Source organism: Haemaphysalis longicornis, unplaced genomic scaffold (assembly GCF_048455015.1).
Source record: "Haemaphysalis longicornis isolate Haplotype H1 unplaced genomic scaffold, Haemaphysalis longicornis Haplotype H1 scaffold_6, whole genome shotgun sequence".
Lineage (NCBI taxonomy): Eukaryota > Metazoa > Arthropoda > Arachnida > Ixodida > Ixodidae > Haemaphysalis > Haemaphysalis longicornis.
This window is the reverse complement of record NW_027526407.1, coordinates 12,062,585-12,088,463: the sequence shown is the minus strand read 5'-3', so window position 1 is coordinate 12,088,463 and position 25,879 is coordinate 12,062,585. Positions and strand designations below refer to the sequence as shown.

General features: G+C 44.6%; 1 protein-coding gene across 3 annotated transcripts in view; it reads right to left on the bottom strand.

The window, feature by feature from the left end:
* The window catches only part of LOC144142240 (uncharacterized), a 45,947-nt gene that overhangs the window by 16,662 nt on the left and 3,406 nt on the right, over window positions 1-25,879 (bottom strand). The window contains exons 1-4 of one of the 3 annotated variants that reach the window (XM_077673604.1): window positions 21,529-21,667; window positions 14,720-15,033; window positions 6,246-6,368; window positions 1,079-1,218 (exon numbers count right to left, since the gene is read on the bottom strand). In XM_077673604.1, the coding sequence (XP_077529730.1) occupies window positions 1,079-1,112 (34 nt within the window). In that variant the 5' untranslated portion in view covers window positions 1,113-1,218; window positions 6,246-6,368; window positions 14,720-15,033; window positions 21,529-21,667. Of the gene's footprint in view, window positions 1-1,078; window positions 1,219-6,245; window positions 6,369-14,719; window positions 15,034-21,528; window positions 25,559-25,879 lie in introns of those variants that run through there. The other 2 variants (XR_013316923.1, XR_013316922.1) reach the window with 2 other exon arrangements.

The window sequence follows — 25,879 nt, the reverse complement described above, 5'->3', positions numbered from 1 at the left end:
AGAATAATAATCGCCCGCGACAACCACGCGCCACTTTAGGCCATGCGCAGTAACTACAGTTCAGAATAAATTCAAAGTAACATCAAACTGGGTTGCAAAAACAAAATGCAGCTCATGAATGATTACAGACAGGTAATCTGAGGGAGGTAAACGTGCTGCTAATTTTTAAAATGACAGCTTGGAGATAAGTTTTGATTTTCGTGCCGCTTCTCGTCGCGTCACTTCCGTCCGCCATGACACCTTTATTGCGCTGATTTACGACAGCATGCAAGAGACGCGCGACGTTTGGAGAGGTGGCCAAATGGGTCTCCGACTCTTGGGACTCCATTTCTACAAAAACCGTTGTAGCCGGGTTGATAAAGGCCGGAGTAATCCGGTCCGCGAGTGGTAACGACGTTGGCGAAGAAGACATCAGAGAGTCGGAGAACGACAGTGATGCACCGGTGGAACTCCCACTGAAGATACTGAATTATTTTTTAGCGAGTCTGAGGAAAAAGACTTCGATGGTTTTGCCTAAACGCCGTCCGTAAGTACATGCCATCTGTGTGTATCCATAAACCATTTTCGAGAAGTTATGTCCAGACTTTGGATGTTATATGCCCGTGTCTAGCCCTGCTTACAGGGGGATGTGTTAATAGGTGGCGGACGCCACAACCATGTACTTTCACCGCACTTTCTAATGATCTGATTCACTACGAGTTTACCTAATTAACAAGTGCGTCTTATATACCGGTGCATCTTGTACAACGGTGCGACTTATATATGTTTTTTTTGGGAAAAACTCATTTTGAGGGGGGTGTGACTTATACAAAGGCGCGACTTATAGACCGGAAAATACGGTAGTCCATGCAGATTCCTGTGTTGTAGAACACTCCGCTTCATTGGCCACACTATCTGGTAAGAACCACTTGCAATAACAGCTTCTGAGTCGGATAATTTCTGTACAATTTTCAGGATACCATAATGGCAAGCATGACTGCAGAAGTCAAAATGCAATAGCTTGTTGTGGCATTACCAAGCTGGCATTACTCTGAAACCAGTGACGGTTTCAAGTTAGCTGCAGTGTCTAAACACTCACCCGCATTCACCACAGTCAATTTCAGGCAAAGCATCGTGTCCCAGACTTCTATGCGCTGGTTCGTCAGGTAGTTTCCCCTGCCCTAAGGCAATCTGAAGGTCTCCACAGGAGGTATGCCGGTTGAATACAGAGATGTCAGTCTAAAAGCAGATTAATGTGGCGTGAAAGACACACACAAATGCTGGCCGCTAACACATCACACCACGTTAGAGCCCAGCCATGTACTTGAACGAAGCGCAACCACACACTAAGACACCACACTCCTCTAGTGTCTACTCCTCAGCAATGCGTCATGTATAGAGGTGCACCGCAGAAGAGAACTGCAGCGTATTTCAGCCTGTACTGTGTTTGCCAATAAGTCAGGCAATAGCAGTGGTTGCTTGCATGCATGTGGCTTTCCAGCATCGCAATGATTTCCAGCGCATGCTGCAGCAAGCAGGCTCACAAATGTGCATGCGGTGACTATAACAAAAACACGTCACTCTAACACAATGATTGCAGAGGTTCAATTGGCATGTAAGCACAGCTTGGGTTTTTAAGCACATTATAGATAGTAAAAATTACCCTTTAGTAACAAAAATTTTTAAGCATAACAAAACTGCAGGGCAATTTCCAATACATTTTTATAGTGCCATTAATTAAGATTGCACATCTGCCACAGTAAGCATATTTGTAGTAAGGAAGTTAAATTGCAATGATTAGTGAAATAATTACAACTAGAATGTTGAGAAAAAGAAAGCTTAATATTGAAGCTACACATATGTATCTTTGTGGAAGTAGCAGCATCGCTAAATGAAAAAACTATAAATCTGAGCCATTCCAAAAGAAACAGGGCATTCCAAACAAATCAGTCACCAAAATGATCTCCATCAAAAATTCATGTTTCACACTGTTGCGAATTGGCTTCTAATACGGTTATGAAATAAAAATTTTACATTCTGGTTGTAATACGCGACGCTTACTTTATTAAAGCGTGTTTCTGAACACATACATTTCTATGCCTTTTCAAAAGAATTTAAGATTTGTACTTACATTATTTTGTACAGGCCATCTCACTATACTGATTAAACTGCATGTTGTAAGGATGTCCAAAGTTTACAACAAAAGAAAAAACTATCTCAACAGTATTATTTTGATTAGTGCAAACTAAATCAGACCTCGCTCAAATACACCTTCTAAACTGTCGAAAAGTTGCCGAGACTTAATTTCGCAATCATTTTCTGCTTCTTTCCTTTGTGAGCACCCAACCTATTCGCCACTCCAAGTTCCACGACTCAGTCTGGCAACATCAGTTAAAAGAAACAAAATGCGTCACAGCACAGGTCCGACATCGCAGTTTCGCTTGCTGCCTTACTAAGACTCTTGCTGCAGCGTTTATTCGCGTTGTTTTGGGGAGGAAGCGCACACGATTTCAGCCGACGACCTTATCTTGATCGGGCCCGTCAAAGATCGGAACGATCAAGAAAGCTGAGATTGTCGCTATGTGCATGCAAATTTCAGGTGTGACCGAGGAACCACATCACATATTCCTCAAGAAAAGCTGCCTCTTTATCGAGCCAAAAAACAGATGGCCACTGCTCGTGCGCACCAGGGCTGTCAGAGAAGTGCAAGCACCTTACAAGCAACTCTCATTCACTGTGACAGGTAGGTTCTGCAGTTTTAACTACCACTGTTCAGGCAGTAATAGTGCTTCACTGTAGCCTCATGACTAATGATTTCGTGTGAGCGCAAACTGCAGAAAAAATATACGAGTCAGAAGACACAGGGCAATAACAACACTTTCGGTGTTTTGTTTGTTGCCTGTACTGATGGCCAGATTTGCGCTCAGAAGCAGAGTACTCGCATATGGCTAGAATCTAGATGAAAGTGCATGAGGAAAAAATGCGCAACGAGTGTTCTCTTGGATCTTGTGATTTTTAGACAGTGCGCTGTCGAACTGCGTGTGTTATGCAGTGGGTTCCGTCGCCCTCATGGAGGCTCTATCTCAGATTGTGGCAAAAAGCAGAAACGGCGTGTATTCGAGGTACAGATGTTCAGCTCGCCAATTTCTCTAATATCAACAGGAAGGAGTGTCGGTGCTTCATCGCCAGCGGTGAAAAAAATGACAATCGGCCTAGAATGTAAACAGCCTTCCATGTCACATTGCATTAGCAATGACTTAGTACATTTGATACATTGTGTGTCGCTGTGTGTAGTTCCACAATTACGCTCGGTTTTCTTTTCTTGCTCACTGTTATGATACCTGCCTTCGGTTTGAAATCACCATTGTAATTTATGTCGCATTATGATGACTGAACGATGTAAAACAAACATGTTGTCAATTTACAACTGTGCTGCACTAAATGTAAAAGGAGTCAGTTTTAGTGTCATGTTTTATCTAAGTATAGTTGACTTCATTACTTCTCCGTGTTGCACAATTCAACCACTACTAAGGATTGTGGCTTAACATTTGTATGATAAGTTCGCCAAGTTTGTATGCGTAATCTCACGTTATCACTAATCTTCCCGCTACCTGGCGATAAGCCACTTTCTGACCTGTGCACATTGACAACAGAGCTAAAAGTAAACATCCTGCCAGACTTAACTGAGCAAGTTGAGCAACCGCCTTTTCTTGGGGCTTCTTGCAGTAAGCTGTTATATTAACTTATTTTTGGTATCAGGTTGTAGTGTGATGCTGAAACAGCATTTAAAAACTAGTGCCTTTGCTAAGGAACTTATGCACGGATTGTAGAATCCGTGCGAACACACAAGTAGACTATTTCCACCAAATAATAGAACTTTGAATTAACATGGTTTATTCAACTACTACATGTTGCAGCCCTGCAAGTGTGCAAAGGTTGAGTTAACTGAAGTCGAGTGAAGCTATTCAACAATATGTATTTTTTGTACAAGTAATGTACACTTACGTACAACTTGGTATGTAATAATCAGCATTTCTGTTTTTCAGACGTGGACTGCAACGGCATGGACTGCTCATGAGAAACTGGTTGTATTCTCATATAGGCCGTAACCAGACACTAGCAACTAGTGAGGGCAATCCGATGAAGGAATTAACATTAGGACAGTAGCAAAAGAAGACCAGAAGACCAGGCTCCCGATATGGTGATGGTGTCGACTAGCGAGGCCGTGAGCACCTCCGATCCTCTCCTTCTTCCCTACCTACTGTCGCCCCCTGCCTCCGTTACCTTATTTCTCAACATACCGTATTTACTCGCCCAATATTGCACTCGCATAATGATCGCACCCGTGAAGTTTGTCGTCAAAATTCATTTTTTTTTAATTCCCACGCAATGAACGCACCCTCAACTTGATTGATTGATTGTGGGGTTTAACGCGCCGACGCGACGCAGGCGAAGAGGCGCGCCATAGTGGAGGGCTCCGGATTACTTTTGACCACCTGGGGATCTTTATCGTGCGCCGAAATCTCGTACACACGGGCGTTTTTGCTTTTCGCCCATCAGAAAAGCGGCCGCCACGGCCGGGAATCGAACCCGCGACCTTGTGCTCAGCAGCGCAACGCCTTAGCCACTGAGCCACCGTGGCGGGTACGCACCCTCAACTTGCCGCAGCAGTGTGTCGTATGCGTGCCAAGTCTAGCTGGCGATGATCGTGCTTACTTGTTTCCTTTCCTTTTAAAGTGGACAAGGCTATGTTATTGCCACAGACTTGCCAATATCGCTATGCATTCAATATTGATGAGGAAGAAACTCACTAAATGCACATAATGTACTCACAAGACCAAAAAACAAAATGCACGCAGCTTGCTGCGTCAGCCCCATGTCTGTTTCGATGTCACGCACTGTGAATGCGGCAGCCACCTATTGGTCGCCCTGTTGTCACCTCGCAGCTAACTCGCTTCGGCGCATTCTGCAATTCTGAAAACACTGCATTTTGCATCACTTTGCAAAGCGGCTGGCGGCGGTGTGCGGAGTTTTCATTATGTTTTTGCTTACTATTTTATTATGTACATGGGACCTAATATAGAAACTTTGACCCGAAACCTGCTTGTCTTTTTTTTGCTCAAAAGTTTTTTGTGAAAAATTTACCCCACGTAATGAACGCACCTCTACATTTGCATCAAATACTTCGGAAAAAAAAATGCGATCATTACGCGAGTAACTACGGTACTCCCGCACCGCCAAGTTGGTTAGGAGCTAGCTGGCACCTGCACGGGCAGTTGCAAAGTCCGGGCCCCACTACGACCAGTTGTCCGGCTTCCGTAGCGGCGCATGATTCCACGGTAGTGATGCTTGTAGGCTGGCTGGAGGATCCAGTGAAGCATTTGGCTGGGTGTCTTGGTGCCGTCGACCTCTGTAGACAGCGTTTCCATTCGAGCGAGGCAGTACAAGTCCATAGCCAGCGTCATGGGCAATGAGCGCTTGCTGGGTTGCTGGATCAAAGTTACTAGGGGCTAAAAGTGAAGACTGCGAATTTTCATATGGTCGCCCGGGAAGAGAGACCTTGCTCAAGATTTTCAGCCAGAAGGCCGCCGCCGGGATCGAATAGGAACAGCTGATGCGGACGGCTAAATTTTCAGAGGTCATGCGGCAAGCGTAGTGGCATTGCCGTTGCGTCCACGTCTGGTACTGCTTCCATGAAGTAATCATTGTGTTCCAGCAGCACATCCTGTTTCTCTGTGAACCATGAGACTTCCCTCTCATCAAAACTATAAACAGTGTTGAAAGGCGCGTCCAGCACCGGCTTGTGCTTGCTGAAGAAAAGGTCGTCACGATCAAAGCATTTGTCTTGCTTCGCCACGAGGATGCGTCGCCACCGGGCCTGGATGCGCGCGGCCGAAGCTCGCTTCCGGCTTGGAGAAGCAGGATTTCCGCTATCACCTGAAGCGGGACCGCATTCTGCACGGGCGACGTTTTCATAGCCAGATCCAATAAAACTGTCTTCGAAGTGCTGTAAGCTTCTGAAATGTTGGCAAAATGCGAGCATTGTCATCAATGTAAGGGTCGCCACAGTGTCACAGGGACAACTCCAGAACGGGGCTCGCATCAGTGACGCCAAGTTTGCGGCAGGGCCAAGTTTGCGGCAGGATTGTCTCCAAAGCAGTTGAAAAATCAGCGATGTTATGGTTTCCAAGACGTCTGACCAGCAAGGCCAGTCAGACGTCTTGGAAACGTTAGTCATAAACAAGGGTGTATATAAATATACTTACAAGTGCTCCTGATTTAACTTGAACAGCCTTGTCAATTTTCACACGAGCTTGATACGCAAGCTCTGCATGATGCAGTAGCAGTGCCTTGCTCTTGAGGAGCGAAATTGGGCTCCTGCGTGCATCCTACAAAAGCAAGAAAGAAAATAAAAAAGAAGTTGTGGTGCCAGCTAAGGAATACTGTTTTTCTTTTTTTTTTCAGAAAACTAGCATAAAGAAGCTTTGCACTTTACCGTGGCCATGAAGACGACATACAGCTTTGTTTAATCAAAAGGTTCAGGAGTCCACATCTTGCAATTTTGGTCGATGGGAATTTTGCAATCACGACAAAAGAGTAATTGCTTCATGGAATGGATTTTAAGTAATCTGCGTACTGCACCTTCATATAATGGAACAAGGGCTCTGTGACATACTTGAGGAAGCAACCAAATATTAGCAGTCAGAACAGTGACTTGACATACCACAATGAGAAATCTGGAAGATTGGAATCACGGATCAGGCCTAAAAACCCTGCAAGGCTTTTTATGTGTTACTGTGCAATGTAGCAATAAGATTTGTTAGATGGATGAATAGTCTGGATTATTTGAGCTTACCTGATCCCTCAGTACCCTTATAAGAAAAGAGCAGGTGCGATTTGTTCATTTTGTTATTCCAAAGTTTTTGCGGAGCAACTGAATAGACATCAGCTTCCTAACGCGAGGAACCCAGGTTCAATCTTGACCAGGGGAAGCGTTTATTTTTCAAAGCTCCTGTTTTGGTGCGTGATACCGTGACCCTGTTTGAGCTACAAAGTCAAGCCGGGCCCCTAAAGTGGTCCATACTTAAAACGACAGGACAGAAGCTCACTGGCAACCTATTTTGTGCGATGAATCATCTCATTATATGTACAAAGCATATGGCTGGCACAGTCAAACTGTAGATAAGTGCCTGTCTGGACATTTTTGTAACCATCGGTAGCGTAAGATGACAGGGCCTTCTTTTGTCAGCTTGTCTGTGGGCATTACGATATGTCTGCATTTAGTATTAAATTACGTGTTACACTTGGCCAAGCAGGTAAAAAAGCAAGTGGTTTTGGCAACTCGAAAATTTTGGGTTTTGAATTCACGTCCGTCTGCTTCTCAGCAGCAAACGTAACCGCCCACCCACAAGCTTTTGCGAATAACCTGTTAAAGCTTCAAATTTTTTGTGTATATGCAGCCTGTTTGTAGGACATATGTGGCTGAATAAATACTCATTGTGTTTGGTATATTTCACTAGAAATGGAAGCAGCAATGCAAGAATGCATGCTGTTGCTGCTTCAAACCTTGGCTGACACACGTGACATATTCACACAGACAACAAAAGAATGGCAATTTCTTACTAGGAGGTCTGAACGGTCATGTGCCCCAGAATAATACCCACATGGTGCGCGAGCTTTTTGAGAACACTGTTATTTTTCGTCATACACACCAGCAGCCTCATCATATATATCTAGGCGTACGGCTTCTTGTTCGTCTACCCTTGTCATTCATACTGTGCAGTTTGCTCAAAGATGGAAGCGTAGAAGCTGAAGCAGGAAATACGTTATGTAGTCTTCATCGCCCCTGGCCACGCACCCCAACTTGGGAATTGCCACCTACCTGAACGTAGCAAAGTCTTTCGTTTACAAAATGTGGACAGAAGTGATGTGTTGTGGCAGTCACGTGGCATCTGTGGCCAAAAAGAAAAGGCACCATAATGCCTTAACTTCCCCGGCGATAGTGTTATTCATTGTCCGCAATGAGGGGGATGTCATTCCACCCTTACGTTTTTTGCAAGACTCCGGGGTAATGCTGCCGGTTACGTGGACGTGCTTGCCCCCATCATAAAGCCATAAAAAAAAAGTGCACCTAAAGGAAGACCATTGGCCTTTCAGCAAGATTGGGCTCCTGTCCGCACCACCTGCGTCCCCCAATAGTGGTATGTCTGAAACTTTACCGACCCCGTCACCCCCAACTTGTGGCCTCCTAGAAATCCGATCGACTACTATGTCTAGGGCGTCGTTGAGGGAGAGGTAAATAAAAGCCCACATAATACAAAAAACTCATTGAAGGCCACCATTTCTCATTCCATGGCCAACATCTCTAAGTAGCACCTGATCCGTGCATGCAGCCATTTGCGAAACAGAATCGAATTACTTATTGCAGCCGATGGCGGATTAGTTAAGTAGTAATGGAAACAAACCATAGGAGAAGTACTTTGCAAAGTTTGGTGAAAGTATGATTTAGCCGGAGATATTCCATTGGGCCTGACGAGGAATCGTTCTCAAATACCTCGCGCACCCAGTATATCAACGTGGCACATTTCCGTGCCTTGAATTCTTCAACTCATTTTAAAGCATCAAGTTGGCCCGGTTAAAATCTAATCCCACAGAAACATGTCAACAGATGTTATGTAGGTCATTCATATGGCGTAATTACCTACATTTGTTTCCCTTGTAGGCTCTGCACTTAAAATTGTTGGCTCGAAGTGGCGAAAGACCTACTGTGCAGAAAGGTGCCCAATCTTTTGGTGCCGCCACTTACAATGCTGCAGTTGGGTGTGGTGACTAACTTCTGAAACAAGCAGGAAAAAATTGGTGTTCCAACCCTCCTTCCTCCAGGAAAATGGTAATACAGTTAAACCTCGTTATAACGAGACGGGCTATAACGAAATAATGGATATAACGAGCAAATCGTAATTCCCCTTGAAAGTCCCCATAGAATTTAAAACCTCGTTTTAACGAGGTAAAATTTCCCCGTTACGGGATATAACGAACAAATTTCGTTGAGAAATCAAATTTTGAGCTAATTTTACAACAGTGCGCAACGCGGATTTGAGACAGTGCGTGACGCGGCAACTGTGCGTGACGCGGCAAACTCCCGCCACGCGCGCGAAGCTGACTGGCGCGCCATGCGGACGCTGCGCCCACGGAGCCCCCCTCCCCCTGCGCACGCCATGCAGACAATGGGGCCCTTTGATTTACAGTGTCGGACTCACCGCGGGCTCCCCGAGAAGCAGTCCGACGTTCGATTTTCCCACGTATCCCTATGGCTTCTGGGAATCCGCGGACTATCCGCGGTGAGCCCAACAAAAACCCCAATGCACACGGCGCGCGCGGTTGCGTCGCCTTCCTCCCCCACCCCTCCTCCCCTGTTCGTATAACCGACGTCGCTGCGTAGTTGTGTGTGCGTGGGTTTTGGCTGTCTTCAGCCTTATCTTTTATCGTACTGCCGGCGTGATTCCAACAGCGCGAGTGCGACAGGCGGGAAGCGAAAGCGAAAGACTATCCCGCTTGAACAGAAGACGGCTATGATAAAAGCCGTCGCATCGGGCGCGAAGGAAGGTAAGGTGCACTCCGTGGTAAGGTGGCAAGAGACTGACGTTTGGACGAGTACGCTCTCCACCATCGTGAGCAACCGAGATTACATCGTCAGTGCTGTTGCACATGGCATGAAAAGAAGCGCTAAGGACGGCGTCGGAGGGACTAGATGCGGCAGACGTGCTGCGTCGCTACTTCGGCGCGCACGAGGGCGGCGAAGATGGAAGCCATCGCTCACATCAGGAAGGTGCATCTATGTCCAATTACAGACTTCGTAGCCAAGTCTGTTTGAAATACGAGTTTTGAACTGCAATAAAGTAGGTTCATGACTTTTCCTTTTTACCTCCGGAATGTGTTTATTTTACTGACTATCGCCGTGCAGCAAGATGCTATTTCGCCCGCTTTTTGTTTTAGGTAACTACAATGCATAATATTTGCAGTAAATGTCGGCTACGGCTACAACGAAATATTCGCTATAACGAGCAAATTGCGGCGCCCCTTCAATTTCGTTATAACGAGGTTTAACTGTATCCCTGATTGGCTCAAATAATGATGTTGGTTAAAATGGCATAGGAGACGAGCATTGTTGTGCACCTAGACAGCACAAGTGCCAGCAGTGGGGATTAGCTGCGTGTCAAGAATTCCCGAGCTGCATGATTCGGCTGTAGACATCTACCTGCCCAGATTTCAAGAAAGGTAATATAAAATGGGTACTGTGCATGTTTTTAGAGGAGGGTTTTAAACTTATGCTTACAGTGGTGGATGGTGGACCACTGCATCTTTAGCTTCCTCTCTGCGCTCAGCTGTTAATTCAGGCAGCTTTCACTGCACCATGGGTTGACATTGGCAGGTCCTGACTTGGAACTGCCGCTTTCTTTAGTGCCTTCTTAATTCATAGCCTGAAAACCCAGTTAAGAATATTGTTAGCATGGTATGACAACACACAAATTTAAATGCAAGCTATTGCACATAGCAATACTGAAAAAAGGTCTTTTTAGAAAAACTTGTTTTATATCAAAATTGCTGCAAACGCTTTGCAGAAAATATTTGGCTTCGCATGACACCATGCAACTTACGGGTGCTGGATAAACTCCTAACGCCAACATCTAATGCCATGGTGTAATTTTTAGGGCATTGGAAAGCTGTGGGTGAAGTCAGCTTCTATGCAATGGGGCTGTGGTCTAAACTGCTCTACATTTGAGATGCATGTTAAATTTGCGGTACATTTTTTTTCTCGCTGTATCATGATTCTCCTCTTTGAGACCAAATTTTGGCTAGATTTATTACATAAACATGTTTATTGAAGGAACTTCGAGTAGTAGGAACTTAAATCCCATCCGTCATTTACTCATCAAGTGCAAAAATAGCGAGAAGCAGCTATACAGCGTCGAGTCGCCGAGTCCCACCATCATGCAGTTTGATTGCTTTCCCGTTTACTCCAATAAACAATGCTGTTAACACTGTTTCGTTGTTTGTATACAGTCCCCTTTGGCTTACTGCAGAAGCGTTCAACAGTAAGTTGGAGGTTGAAGCTCTGGGTTGAGTAGAATTTATGAAAACACAACAGTGCTGGGTTACAAATGCGAAGCTTTTATGCAGCAGTTTTTTGTCGTGCGAGCTTCTCACGTCGATAGTAGAGAGTTTTAGTATAGCGTTTCAGCTGTGGTGTTAACGTTTGCGGGCCGCAATCGCAAATGAATAGCGCCTCGTTACGCGACAGTTAGCGTGCCCACTAAAGCTACGGGCGCTATGGGGGCTTTCCACTATACTAAAACTCTCTAGTGTAGGGGATAAACTGTCGTAACATCATAATCTTGGGCTGGCCCGGCGGCCGTAAGTTTGCATCGCACACTGGGCACTTTTTTTTTTGCTTGAGCGGTTTCGTGCAATTTCACGCAAAGGTAACATTCCAAAGAGACTTCCGCAAAACAACGTGAAATTCAGCATGGAAACTGGCTACAAACTGGACAAACAGCCAGTAGGTCTTAGTTCTGCTACAATGGTTGCCAGACAACTGAAGCGGTGACGACACCGCTCATGTGAATAGAAAACTGTTTTTGGCAACGAATAAAGGATGCATTATTTTTAAAATATCGAGTTTGCAGCTTTGCAGAACAATATAAACAAAGAACGTTGAACGCACTGAATTCTTGAATGTACTTGACGTGACGTCACTGCTAGTTGCACTGCCGACCGGTGACGCGCGCATGCTCACTTGCAATAAGCTCAAAACGAGAATTTCAAAGGCACCTCCTAAATTCCAGAAGCAATGAATTGTGGAAATGTTTGGGATTTATGTTCTTAAACGGTCATTCAAGTAGACAAAATTAAGTTAACACAAATGCATTTTCTCTTTACGGCCCGTACTAAGGAAAAGTGCTTATTTAACAAGTTATCTACACAGCACGTGGGCTTCGCCAGGAAAATGAAATGTCACGCACGTGACGGCTTCATAAATAATGGTGCGGCCGCAACCACGCTGCACCACCTCCCAGGAGCTACGTATATTTGACTGCTTTCTAACACTCGCTGTTCACTTGCTATGTGTTGTACAGGAAAACGCTACTAGATCTGGCAAACAAAGCATAAATTTTATCCTACTGTTTAGCTGCAGAATGCGTGGACCACATGCAGCTGGACCACAGAGAACATGACGAGCTGTCTATAGTAGCTGTCTTTCACTGACGGCACGGCACGTGCTTTGCGATCACTTCCGTTGTCGGCGGACAGCCACTCCCATTGCTTACGAATTTTTCTTCACCAAAGTTCCATCCACACCGCAACTGCGTTTTGCATGATGAACCTGCTTGCGTGGGTTTGTAGTGCCACTTCAACTCTCCAGCAGTGATGGCTGGTAGATATTTAAAATCTGTCTGTCTGGTTTGGCCAAAACGCTCAAAAACGGTTAACTAGGCACTACGGCAGGCATAAAAAATTCCGGCTGCCAGTGCCACAAAAGCCATGGGCGGTGCCTGGGACGTTTTCCTCAACTGTGTGGGGCAGGCAGAAGAAAAGGGGGCGTGTTCAATAATCCCCCAAGTGTGGTTCAGGTGGCCACCACTAGAGGGCTATACTACTGAAAAAGGTTCCCGATTCTCGTTCGTCAAGCATATTTTTTAGGTGCTCTGCCAACTCATGGAGCAACACAATATCGCCCGTAAACCTCAAATGACGCAAACATTCTATTTATCCTTCATTCTTTGTTGTAGTCGAGCTTCCTAGATATGAACTCCAGACATGCTGTGAACAGTTCTGCGAGAGGGAATCTCCTTATCGTAGATTCTTTCTGATATGGAAGTTTTTGTTTTTATTATGAAGTATTATACTGTCTGCACATCCCTTTAATTTATCATCTAGGAGAACAAAGTAGGTCTCTTTTATTTCCTAGGCTTTTAATGCTTTCAGCACTGCTTTGGGCCTTACTGAATTAAATGCTCTTCGTAGTTTATAAATGCCCTGTAAAGAGATTATTACACTACTCACATTTTTCTATTACTGTATTTCCACTATTGAATTGCACACTTTTTTCACTAGAAGTAGCATTAAATTTTAGCGCACAACACAATCGGGGTCAAAACAGAAATAGTCTTTCAATCTTCCCCGTTTCACTTTTAATGATCGCAGGAGCTGGATTAGCAAGTTTATGAAGCACAAGAGATTTTTAATACCATGGTTGTGCACTCAAATAACATGTCTTCTGCCAGGTACGTGGTACCATCTTTTACATCGGCACAGCAGAACTGGATAGGCCCTACTGCACATAACTGAACTGCAAATGAACCCCACACCCAAGGTGATAAGCATACTGGCCCTGCTCAGGATACCTCACAAAAGCTGCTGTGGTCTGCAAGAAGCTTGGATAGCACGCCCGCTACCAACAGGAATATCAGTTTCCTCAGGCATGTTACGCTTCAGGTCCATTCTCGAACCCTCTGCTTGAGAACTTTGCATTCAGCAACTAGCACTGACGACATGGTTTATGTCTTTGAAGTAATAAAAAATCAGGAATATTTGTGGTTAGCTTGTCGTGCTTACTCTTATCCTGGAAAGTATTCTACATCAGCTCTCAACTTTTGCGTAGCGAGTTGTACATGGATACACTTTTAGGGCATAACAATACGTTTACAATTTCTGGGCTGTCTTAGTGAACAGTCTGACACACAATGGTTAAGCTACTTAAGCTGTACATGACTCCTGACTGGTATTTGTCAGGACAAGTGTCACTAACACGCTGGCTGAAGCCTTTCAACAATGGTTCACTTATGATAGGAGAGAGTGCTTAAGGTGTATCAACACAGATTCCCTCCCGGTGCTGATGGGTTTGGCAGTTTTCCCTACTCTGTGGCAGGCTAAGTTGCCGCAGATAAATCATTGGTTTCTAGCATGGAGAAGTTTGTTGTATAGGATTGGCGGATTCCAACAGTTCGAAGGATTCTGAGGCACTTCACCAGCTCCCATTCTTCCTAGACACGACCATCCTTTCAAAGTTAAGCATTTAGCACGTCACACTGAACTATTCACGATCCTTTGTTCCACGTACAATCGTTGACTGGAATGCATTGCGATCACAAAGCCACCGTCATTGATGCTGTTAAGTTTATTCAACCAATACTCATGAAAGTTGTGAATTGAAAACAAAACTCGCTTTTACAGTATAACTTCTAAATAACGTTCTTCTTCTATAGAGATGTTTGTTGTTGCTTCTTCTGAGTTTATTTTTACGCGTTATTTTGAGCTATATTACATTTATCATATCTAAGTTCACTCGCACATGCGCTGTTATTTTTATGTTCTATTTCTCCCAGTGTATATGTTTGTTCGTATGTTTATTTTCGCTGCATTTACCACCCCCTATGTAATACCCTCCTGCATGAGGCCCTTCAAGGGTACTTTGAATAAATAAATAAATTAGTGCGAAGTCAGATAGAAATGAGATTTGTGCTCGAAATCAGATGAGACCGACACGACCCAAGGTTTTAATGCAATGCGATTGTGCTAAACCATGGTATCAGCAGAATGGAACAAGACAGGAACACCTAAAGAAATAAAGAACAAGCAAAATAGAAAAGTGAACAAGTCTTACAGAGTCCTATGAAAAATCCCATTTTGGTAGAGTCATGAAGAAAAGGTGCAAGCATGAAAATCAGAACAGGCTCACATTTACAGTCTGTTGTGTCTCAAGTCACATGGGACATTGGGCCAGTCCCCCCACCAACTTCCATGGAATGGCAGGTGGCCCGGTGCTCATGCAGACATCCTGTAGCAGCAGTCCCGTAGATCAGCCCAGCAGGTCGCCTGGCCTAACAGGACCGGCTACTTTGCCAGTCATAGAAGAATGGGCAAGCACAGGTACCCAAGGTAGATCAGATGGATGGTTTGCCTGAAGAAGCGGCTGCCCTGGCTGCACTGCTTGAGGACCAGGTGACCCAATGCAGAGCAATGATGCCTGGTTTTGCAGATGACAGGAGGTGTCTGGAATAGGGCACAAGTGCCAGTGACCTTGCTAATAATGGTGTCACAAACTCGCGCGTACGGCACCTAAAAATATTGTACAGACCTGACTCTTGTTACACAATCATGCAATTCATTAAATTTCCTTTTTATTGCTCCACGGGAAAACCCTGGATCTTTCTCGTACGAGGCATCGATGGCTCCACCCACTCGCTGGAAAACAATAACAAAAAACCCCCTCCCGCCCTCCCCCGTTACTCTGCTGCTTTCACCGAAGCTTCGAGGCCTTTCGCAGCCGAGCATAGCTTTGCCAGTGCTCAGGCACGCTGATGCTTCTAGAAGGGAGGAATAGGGAAGTTGTGCGCTCGACGGTGATGGGCGTCTTGTGTGTTCTTTCTCTGTGCTGGCGCGTTTATAAAAAGACAACCCTAGTTACGTTTGGACGTCATGATGCGACCGTGGCACGCCCGTGTGTACACCACCATCGGCGACCCACGCCCTAGAGGACTCCAAAGTACTCCCGGGTTTTCAATCACTGTGATTGTGTTCTGACGGCGTGGCCTACATAGAAGCATTGCGTCAAGGTGCCACCGTCAGTGGTGCATCATCTGGCCAAGTCGGTGAACATTGTGGCACTTTGTTTCTCATATGCATAGAACTGTTTTTCTCTTAGTTAATTGTTCTACCTCGTGATATTCACCATTAACGCCTCTTATTGTGTCATTTTGTCTAACTTTTACTGTCACTTGTATTTTTATTCGTTCAAAGTTACTTCGCATTAACGATTCACGTCCTCGTACTTGTATTGTATTTTGCCGATTCAACTATAGGTCTTTCTGTTGTTGTTTAGCTCAAGGCTCTGCCCCATTCTCACTGCTCTTGTTGGCAAAAGCCGCACATCAGACAACCAGCCCCGCTCCCCCCCATCACTTGCGCCCTGTACATTCGGTGGGGTTGTTTGCTCCCCAAATTAACTCTCCATAAAAACAGTGCACCGTCTTATGGAAACGATGACAAACGGAGACATCCGGGCTCAATAGGCCATGCCCATTGATGCGTGAAGATCACTATCCATTTGCACCCCTGAGCACCAGCCACTCAGGCAGCACCATCACTTCTCCCTTCCTCCTGTTTCTGTGTGCTTCACGCGATGCCGCACTTGTACTTCCATCAGCAGAGCGGTTGGGGGTATTACCATACTTTACATTTGCTTTTACCTCGCTGTCGCATTGCAGTTACGCACAAACACTTGCACCAAGACATGGACCACCTGGGGGCCTAGCCGCATTATAACATGTTAGCCAAAAACTTCAGCATTTCACTCATCAAGGCCCTCCTGCCTACCACTGAGCAACAAGTTTCATGTATAAAGAATCACTCAAGGATCTTGTGGGCCACAAAGGACTGCAGCCCAACCGACGCTGTGCCATCTCAGGCTGTGTACGCAAGCAAATGCCACTGCCACTGTTATTGTGCTGCCCATCGCTACGAAGGGCACCCGAATTCTACAACCGAAACCACCTTCTTTCGACTGTAGGTAACACATCCTACATAAACCACAACTGTACATCACAGCTTTGCTGATTGATCACCTGTAGAGACTGCATGGGCATATTTTTTTGTTAATGCACTCAGCCAGAGATGTTGCTGTGCTTTGTGTGGGTGCTGCTACAACTGCTGCAATTGTAATGTGAATGTAGTTAGTGATAGAAAAAACACGTATGGCCCAAATTGTGTTTATGGTTTGCATAATGCCACCTTCTAGATGCTAGGGCGCAACCTACTGTTTGTGATTTTTTGCTTTCGATGTTTTGTACTTACATATCTTTGTGCTCAAACAAATAAACTTTGTTGCAAGTCTAGCACTTGTCCTGGCCTCTTTCCTTTTAAACCTGTGGGCAGCTGAAATGCCACTAAGTGCCAGATGAGCAGAAAGTGACACATTCATTTCCAGCACTAAAAACTACACTGAACTTTTTTATGTTTCAAGACTCTTTGCACCTCAAAGGTTGCTGCTATGCTTGAAAAGTAAGAAAAAGGAAATGAATCTATTGGGATGCAGAAGCGACATTGCACAAGAGGATATATCAGTACATCTGCCCAGGAGGGACCTAATGGCTTTACAGAACAATATAGACTTCTAAAGAGACACTAAGGTGCAAAAGCAAATTGGCCAGCATCAGTAATTAGTGCTGTGAACACAAATAATATTCCCCTCACAGCAGCAGTACTTTTTTAGTTCATCACAATATCAAATGCAGCGTGAAAACCGGCACGACCGCCCCATACATGTTCCTGCACTACCACTTGTGACATCACCAACTGCGAATGGCAAGACAAGATTGGAAGAACTTGTTGAAGCGTTCGTCTGAAGCAAACGCTTATGGAGGTATATGCAAGTGTAAAATGAACGTGTGCGAGAACTTTTCTGGTCATGTACATTTTGAAAGACAGAAACCTCAGCTAGCGAACATAAAATGTGATGCCTCACTCCAGGCTCTGTTGCAGTGCCGCTTTCGTCGGAATGTTTTGCCTTGCCTAGAAGCACAGCCAGAAAACTGCATCCATGTGGGTGCACTAGAGACTGCACGGTACTTAGCTAGTGAATGTTAGCGCATACAGATAAAGAGCCAGTGGCAACGGGAAAATTAGCACAATCAACATGAAACAGGACGGTTGTCAAATGCTTTGATCAATGGCACATGCATGTTCAGCAGCTTTTCCTAGGTAGTATTTAGTAGCACCTGCAGGCGTTTCTGGGTGATGCATGAATTTACATGAAAATAGAGCTGCTGCCCCCCAAATACAGTCCACGACGAACGCTGCGGGTTGCATTACATTTTTGCTTCTGTTATCCGTTGTTTTGTGTTTTTCGCACGCGTGCTCCATTTGCGTGCATTCGCGGAACTCGTTCGGCATTTCTCGCACACTCCGGTGAGTTTACGCTTTCATGTAGTACTCATTATTTGTCTCCGTACCTGCCTTGCTTCAAGCGCACTGAGTTTTTACTTCCCACTTGCATGTCGATGCTCGGATTTGGTTTCGGTTGTGCTTTTCCCTTCGTGTTCCTATTGGCAGTGAGATGTTTGGGTAGCACGCCCTGGCTCTGATGTCGGCTTAGGGACTCGCGCCGCTGTCGTCAGCAACACTTCGGTTGCGAGGGGCAGCAGTGCCTGTGGTAGAAATCACCTGCTTTGATGCTTTATTCCACTAAAAAGCGTATTTCCAGTAATTCAGACATTTTTGCCAGCTTCTGACACATCTGAATAACTTCTGTATCAGTATCCCCCCCTAGTTTGAAACCTACGAGAAGAGAGACAAAACAATTTTCTTCAGAGCATTGGTCAGAAGATCGTGCGTAACTCGTCCTTTGCAGCGTATTGGCGAGGTTCAGCACTCAGAGCTCCTCAAAAAGTATTCAAAGTGCGTAAGCTTCCTTCTCTACAGCATTTTTGAGATGCTTTTATAAAGACTCAACAGCCTAATGCTACGTACCAAGCAGCGGTACGAATACGTGCATCCCACAACAGGAAATAAAGCGGCTGTCTTCTTTTTCTTTCGTTGTTGACTTGGATCAGATGAATGTCTTTTTCTGTGCCTAGCGCATTTATTTTTCTGCACTGTCACAAACGTCTTATTAGTAGGTTTGGGGATATTTGGGAGGCTCAGAAATATCGTGTGGATATTTTCTTCAAGCTGAATGGCATACAGGCCCTTCGCAAATTGGCTTTCCTTATGGCTGCATGGAAGAAGGTGCATATCTGCAGAGTGTGTTGTTTATTCACATGCAAATGCAATGAGAACCTTCGTGCTACACCACGTTGATTGTGCCCCAGACCACGTCGACCAGAGTACTCGAAAGCGGCTTTTGTGCTCCGAACTTCTATCACAGCCCCTGTTATCATAGCGAACTGACTCTCAACCTGAACAATTATGACATGGTTACAGTGTTGACGGCCTGATATAGTGGGTAACGAACGCAATAAATAGTATATGTGCTGTTATTAAACAAATCGAAACTTATTAAATTCCCAAGCAGCTCTTTAATGGTTTTAAACCCTTCAAGGCGTAAAGAACACATCCTGCTCTACTCGGGATAGCGTTCTATGAACTAAAGAAAATTACTCTTACTCTCTTGTCCTCAGTTGTCCTGGAGTGAGGACCCAGCCCTCTATTCAGCTCGATTTTACTGTTACAGTTTCCTTCTGCTCTTCCTCCTCTTGAGTGCAGTTTTCCTATTATGCACGTCTGAATATTGGAAAGATGTGGCTGTGAGAAATGCACCAAAATATCTAACCAGGTGCAAACATTGTGTTTCTGCATCTTTACCGCAGACGTGACTTGTTTTGCGATATAAACCTCCATACTGGTTAGAAGCCTGGTACTAGCACGATCATATACTCACAGTGGGTTATTTGTAACTCAACCTACAGTTTTTGCAGCCCATAGTGCATGTCGGCAAACTTTCACGTGATAACAGAAAGTGATGCAATACAATACTTTCGAGTGTTAGGCAATTTAATGCCTTCTGCTAAAGTCGACGCCAAGACGGCATAGAATTTGTTTTGGTTGTGTATTTTCACTGTTGTCATTTACTAGCAGCTGGCTGTTCCCATTGTTTGAAAGATCTTAATACAGAAGCTGACGACTAGCTCCGACTCTTTGTGCTCCGCACAAGACCGGCTCAGCAAGAAATGGGGTGACGCCGGCAATGCTCCGTAGCAGTATCAACACTATGTCCTCATATCTAAAACTCACGCCTTCAGCTAGTGTATGCAATTTTGAGACTATTATTATGATAAAAAGTTACACACACAAAATCTGGTGCAGTCAAGCACCAGACGTTAAACAAGCGCAAATGAACACCAGGGAGAGCAAGCTCCAGTGAAGCACACGACAAATGCGAGAATCCCTAATTAGACACCACGGAAGCCCACTTTGTAGCACCGCTTGTGGACTATAGTCAAGCGCTCCGCACTTTCGTTGTGCGTGTGTGGGTGGGCGCACACATGTAGTAATTATTTACATTCAGGAAAGCAAACAGCTACAATAAACTGATGACACAATGACATTGTCTCCCCACTGTTAGGCCACTGCACATGACTCCTGCAGGAAATCGGAACCAATTAGGCTGCTGCACATAACCTTGAAATGTGAAATTCTAAGAGCAGCTTATCAGACACCACACTTGTTCAAATTTTCTAGGTTCTTTCTTTTGTTTGCAATGTGGATGTAAATACTTAGATGTAAATAATGTGTAATTAGTTCATGTTTATGGGTGCTAAGTGTGCCAAAAAGTGTGCAGTTTTGAATGATCGCACAATAAAATGATGTGTGACTTGGTGCTTTTCTGAGAATTGCACTTGCGAATCCAGTATTTGCACGCTTTTTGTTGATTTGACTGAAGTTTTAAGACATCTGCCATGTGTGCTCTCTTTGTCAAATTTGGAAATGGACAACGGAAACATTTCCGTACGCATGATGCTGGTTGCTCGGTTTGCCGACTTTGATACAAAAGCCAGCAAAAAAAGCAGAAAAAGCAAATCAAGAAAAAAGCAGAAACATTGACGTACGATGGCTAGCCTAAAGCATGCCGTCCTTTCTTTAGTTGACACAAATCAATAGAAAAATCATCAAACAACAAAGAAAAAACTATCAGCATGCTAGTTTTGATCGTTAAAGCACGACGCCCGCTATCTGCTCGGTTGGCCAAATGTGATGAAAAAAATGAGGAAACAGTAAATACACGACGTAGCTAACTTTCGCATAAAAGCCTTCGTACACTACTAGCATTCTCAACAATTTCGCACGAAAAAAGTTGGGAATGCTATTCGCTATTTCACGTTCGGCCCAACTTTTTCACGTACCCAAGCTGTAGCATAGGCGTCGGGTTGATTTTTGTCGGCTTCCCATCAACGAAATGAACAGAACACACCTCCAGAAAACAGAAACGTGCAAATAAGGATTTAGCATGAGGGTGAATAAAGAGCACTTCCAAAAACAGCGTACAACCAAACTTGCTCTCGCAAATTTGCTAGGTACAAAGTATCTCAATTCAATGTGATGACCTACTTGCAGTGGCACTCAAAGGATGCAAAAAGTTTGTGCAACGAATAGACTCCGCACATGCAGGCACTTCTTTTGTCGTGGTGCACTTCACACGTTTCTTGCCTGAGCACTTTGCGCTTACGCTAATTGTTGGTGCAGCCAACAACGGCATAATTATCCCCGAACGATTAGCTTCTGAACATCTCCAAATAAAGGCAATGGCGGCAACAGGCCCAGAATTAAGAAAAAATACATCAATTGGTGATGAAAATTCGGGCGTCCTGGTGGTATGGTGAAACGTAGCCTCACAGGCAACCCCCGTCAGGAAAAAGCGCGTGGGGTGGCATGCCGTTCAAGCGGGTTGGGAACGAAATTTATGGCCAAACCGGACAGCTCTACACGCTAAATTTTTTACTTAGGGAACTGTTAAACTTGTCGCGGCTGACATGCTGAATAAATGGCACTTACCAATTTTCGATGCCGCTTGGACGTCTGATATCAACGCACGGCATGGAGCAACAGCGTGACTGCACCGTCGTCTGCTCGACCCGCAGTCCCCAAGAAAGGCCCGCATGGCGGTGCACCAGTTGACGGGAAATGGCCAACCTGGCAAATTTCTCGTCTATAGAAAATGAAAATAAAAGAAAAGTGTTGATGTTGCCCAACAGGAACAATGTATCCTACACACAGACCTTTATGTTATTATCAATCCAAGTTCCGCAACACAATCTGGCAACATTATTCACAACCAAAATGGCGTTCCAAAACAGGTCGCCCGTCGCAGTTTCGCTTGGTGCCGTACTATGATTCTTAGACTGCAGCCTTAATTCACGTTGTTTTGGCAAGAAACAGTGCAAGATTTCAGCCGCCGATCTAATCTTCATCAGGGTCACAGATCGGAGCTGCGAAAACAGCCGAGATCGTCGCTATGTGCGTGCAAACGTCGTGACTGAGGAACCACATCGCATTTCGCTCAAGATGGGCAGCCTTTTTACCTATTCAAAAATCGTGTAAGGGCAATGCTCATGCACCCCACAGCTGTCAGAGGATCACGAGCAGCGTGCTGCAGCTGTCTTCAACTGCTACAGGTAAGTCGTAAAGTTTTAACGACCACTGTTTGGGCTGTGGTAGAGCTTTGCCGTAGCCTTATATATAATGATCTAGTGAGCGCGCAAACTTCGTAAAAGTGAGCGACGCTTGTTCTCTTAAATCGTGGCAGATTTTTAGATTGTGCACTGTAATGTGATGTCCAACTGCGTTATGTAGTGTGCTTGGTCGCCCTTGTGGAGGCTGTGTTTCGGATGGTGGCGAAAAATCGTAACACTGTATATTCGAGGTATAGACGTTGAGCTCCCTAATTTTTGTAGGCGACAATCGGCGTAGAATTTAAACAGCCTTCCATGTCACATTGCATTAAGAATGACTTCAATAAGTTTGGTATATGTTGTGGCACTGTGTGCATTTCCAGAATACCGCCCGATTTTCATTTGTTTTTGCTTAGTGTTATGATAACTGCCTTCGGTTTGTTCGATATCACCGTTGTAATTTATGCCGTATTATGATCACTGAGAACGACTTGAAACAAATATGTTGTCAATTTGTAATTGTGTTGAACTAATATGTAAAAGCAGGAGTCATTTTTATACTAGTGTTTCATCCAAGTACAGCTGACTTGCATTATGTCTGCGTGTTGCATAATTCAGCCACACGTAAGCGTAGCAGCACACATTCAGAAATTGCTATGAAAACTCGTGTTTGCTTAACCACACCTTATAGTGTAATCTTAACGCTACCAAGCAGGTCAGCTTGTTCTGACCCATACATGTACACCAGAGCTAATAGTCATCATCCTGCAAGACTTGACTGAGAAAGTTGAGTAACCGCCTCGCTTGGGGCATTTCGAAGTAAGCTGTAAAATTGGCTTCTTATTCTTGATATTTAACTGCAATCTGATGCTGTAACAGTTACAAAATGGTGCCCTTGCTGAGGCTGTTGTATGGTTGAGTCAATGCTCAAGAAGCCAAGTGGACTAGTTCAAGCAAATAAAAATTTGAATTAACTTGGTTTATTCGACCAGAGCTTGCAGTGTTGCTAGTGTGCATAGGTTGAATTAATAGGAGTCGAGTGGAGGAATTGAAAAATATGTAGGCATTTTTGGTAAAAGTAACGCACACCTAAGTATAACTTGGTATATGATAATCAGTGTTTCTGTTGTTTTTCAGGGATGGACTGCACCGATGTGGACTGTCCATGGGAACTCGCTGTATTCTCTCCTTGGCTGTAAACTGCAGTTAGGGTAATCTGGTGAAGGTATTAACAATTGAACCATCTAGGGCATAGACACATTTTTCGGCAAGTGCTCCGGTTTAACTTCAACTGCCTTTCTCACTTTTCACATGAGCTCAAGATGCCTGTCCTGCAATGGCAGTTGTAGTGCATTGCTCTTCAGGAGTGAAAATGGGCTCCCATGCACACCCTGCAAAAAGACGGAAACAAAAAGTAACAAGCAGGTTCTGGTGCCAGCAAACTAATGCTGTGTTTTATTCAAGTAACTAGCATGCACCAGCTGTGTGCTTAATGCGACCATGAAGATGACACAGCTTAGTATGCCCGAAAGGTTCGCGAATTCATATCTTTCCAAAATTTTGGTCCATGGGAACTTTGGAGCCATTATGAAAGCGTAATTGCTTCATGCAGTGAATATGAAATAATCTGCATAGTGCACCCTATGATTTGGCAAAGGCTCTGTGACATTTGAGGAAGCAACCAAATATTAGCAGTCAGAACAGTGACTTGACATCCCGTAATGAGAAAACCGGAAGATTGGAACCATTGATCAGGCCTCAAGAAACTCAGCAGGGCTTGTTATGTGTTGCTGCGCACTGGTGTGGCAATTAGCTTTGTTCAATGGATGATGAGAGTTTGGATTATTTGAGGTTGTCTCAACTCTCAGTACCCTTTCAAGAAAACGGTGGGTGCAATTTGTTTAATTTAGTATTTCAAGTTTGGTGCAGTGGGATACACATCAGCTTTGGAATGCAAGCGACGCAGGTTCGATCCCAACCATGGGCACCAGTTTCCTTTTCGGAGCCTCTTTCGGTGCACGACGCTGAGACACAGTAAGAGTTATGATGGCAAGTCTGGCCCCTAAAGTGGTTCACACTTAAAACGGCAGGACAAAAGCTGACTGGCAACCTATTTTGTGCAAAGGATCATCTTGCTATATATACAAAGCAGAATGATCAAACGGCTGGTGTAGACAAACTGTGCATAAGTGCCTGTTTGGTCATCTAGTGACAACAGTTGCTAGCTTATTACAAAACGGCCTTTTTTTTTTTCCGGCTTGCCTGTGGGTATAACAACATGTATGTTTCTGGTATTATGTAATGGGTCACACTTTGCCAAGCAGATTAAGAAAACAGTGATTTTGGCACTTCAAATATTTTGGGTTTTGAATCCCAGTCCCTCTGCTTCTCAGGAGAAAAAGTGATAGTGAAAACACAAGCTTTTAATAACCTGTTAAAGCTGCGAATTCTTTGTGCATGGTAGCCTGTGTGCATATGTGGCTGAATAAACGTTCCATGTGTCTGGTATATTTCAGTAGAAATGTAAACAGCAATACAAAAATACACACTGTCGCTGCTTCAAATCCTTGCTGGCACACGAGCGACATATCTACAGGCAACAAAACAATGGTAATGTCCTACTCGGACGTCTGAACGGTCATGGGCTCAGAACACAACACCCGTATTTGGTCGTAGCACATTTCCGTGCCCTGGATTCATTTTCCCATTTTAAAGCGTCAACTTTAGGCTCTGTTGAATAAGATTTTGCCCCCTCCCCCCTCCAGATAAACATCATAACCCCACAGCAGTATGTCAACAGATGTTACTGTTGGTCCTATCACCGTGGTGTAATTGCGTGAATTTGTTTCCCTTGTTGGCTTTCCCCCTGAATATTCGCAGCATGAAGTAAAAGCAGGCTCAAAGCTGTCAAAGCCCCAAGTTGCAGAAAGATGGCCACCCTTTGGTGCCATAACTTGCAACGGTTGCTGTTGGGTGTGATGACTGACTTGTGCCACAAGCTGTAAGAAATTGGTGCTCCAACCCTCCTTGCTCCAGGAAAATGGTGGCTGATTGGCCCGAATAATGACGTAGGTTAAAATGGCATAGAAAATGAGCACTGTTGTATCACCTGAACAGCACAAGCGCCAGCAGTGGTGTGTCAAGAACCTCTGAGCTGCACGACGCGACTGTAGACGTCTAGCTGCCCTGATTTCAAGAAAGGTTTAGAAAATAAAGGGTACTGTGCAAGTTCTTTGAGGAGGGTTTTCAACTTATGCCTGCACTGGTGGATGGTGGACGGCTGCATCCTTAGGTGCCTCTCTGCACTCAGCTGTTCATGTCGGGCTGCTTTCATTGCATCATGGGTTGATGATGTTGGCAGGTCCTCACTTGGAAGTCCTGTTTTCTTTGGTACCTTCCGCTTCGATTGGTAGCTTGAATTGGACCAAGTTCAGGATATTATTAGCCCAGACAACACGCTAATTCAAATGCAAAGCATTGCACATATCGGCTCACACTGAAAGAAGGTCCAATCAGAACAACTTAGTTAATACCGAATTGCTGTAAACGGGTCAGGTTCTATGAACCCTGGCTGTGTTTTAACTTTCTCGACATCTGGGCCGCACATTAAATTGCCAGTACATTTTTTTTTCGCTATTTCGTAACTCTCCGCTTTCAGACCAAACTTTCACTTATTTGATTTGCAGGCATCTGAGACGTTCTGTAATTTTTAACAAGTACGACATCACACTACA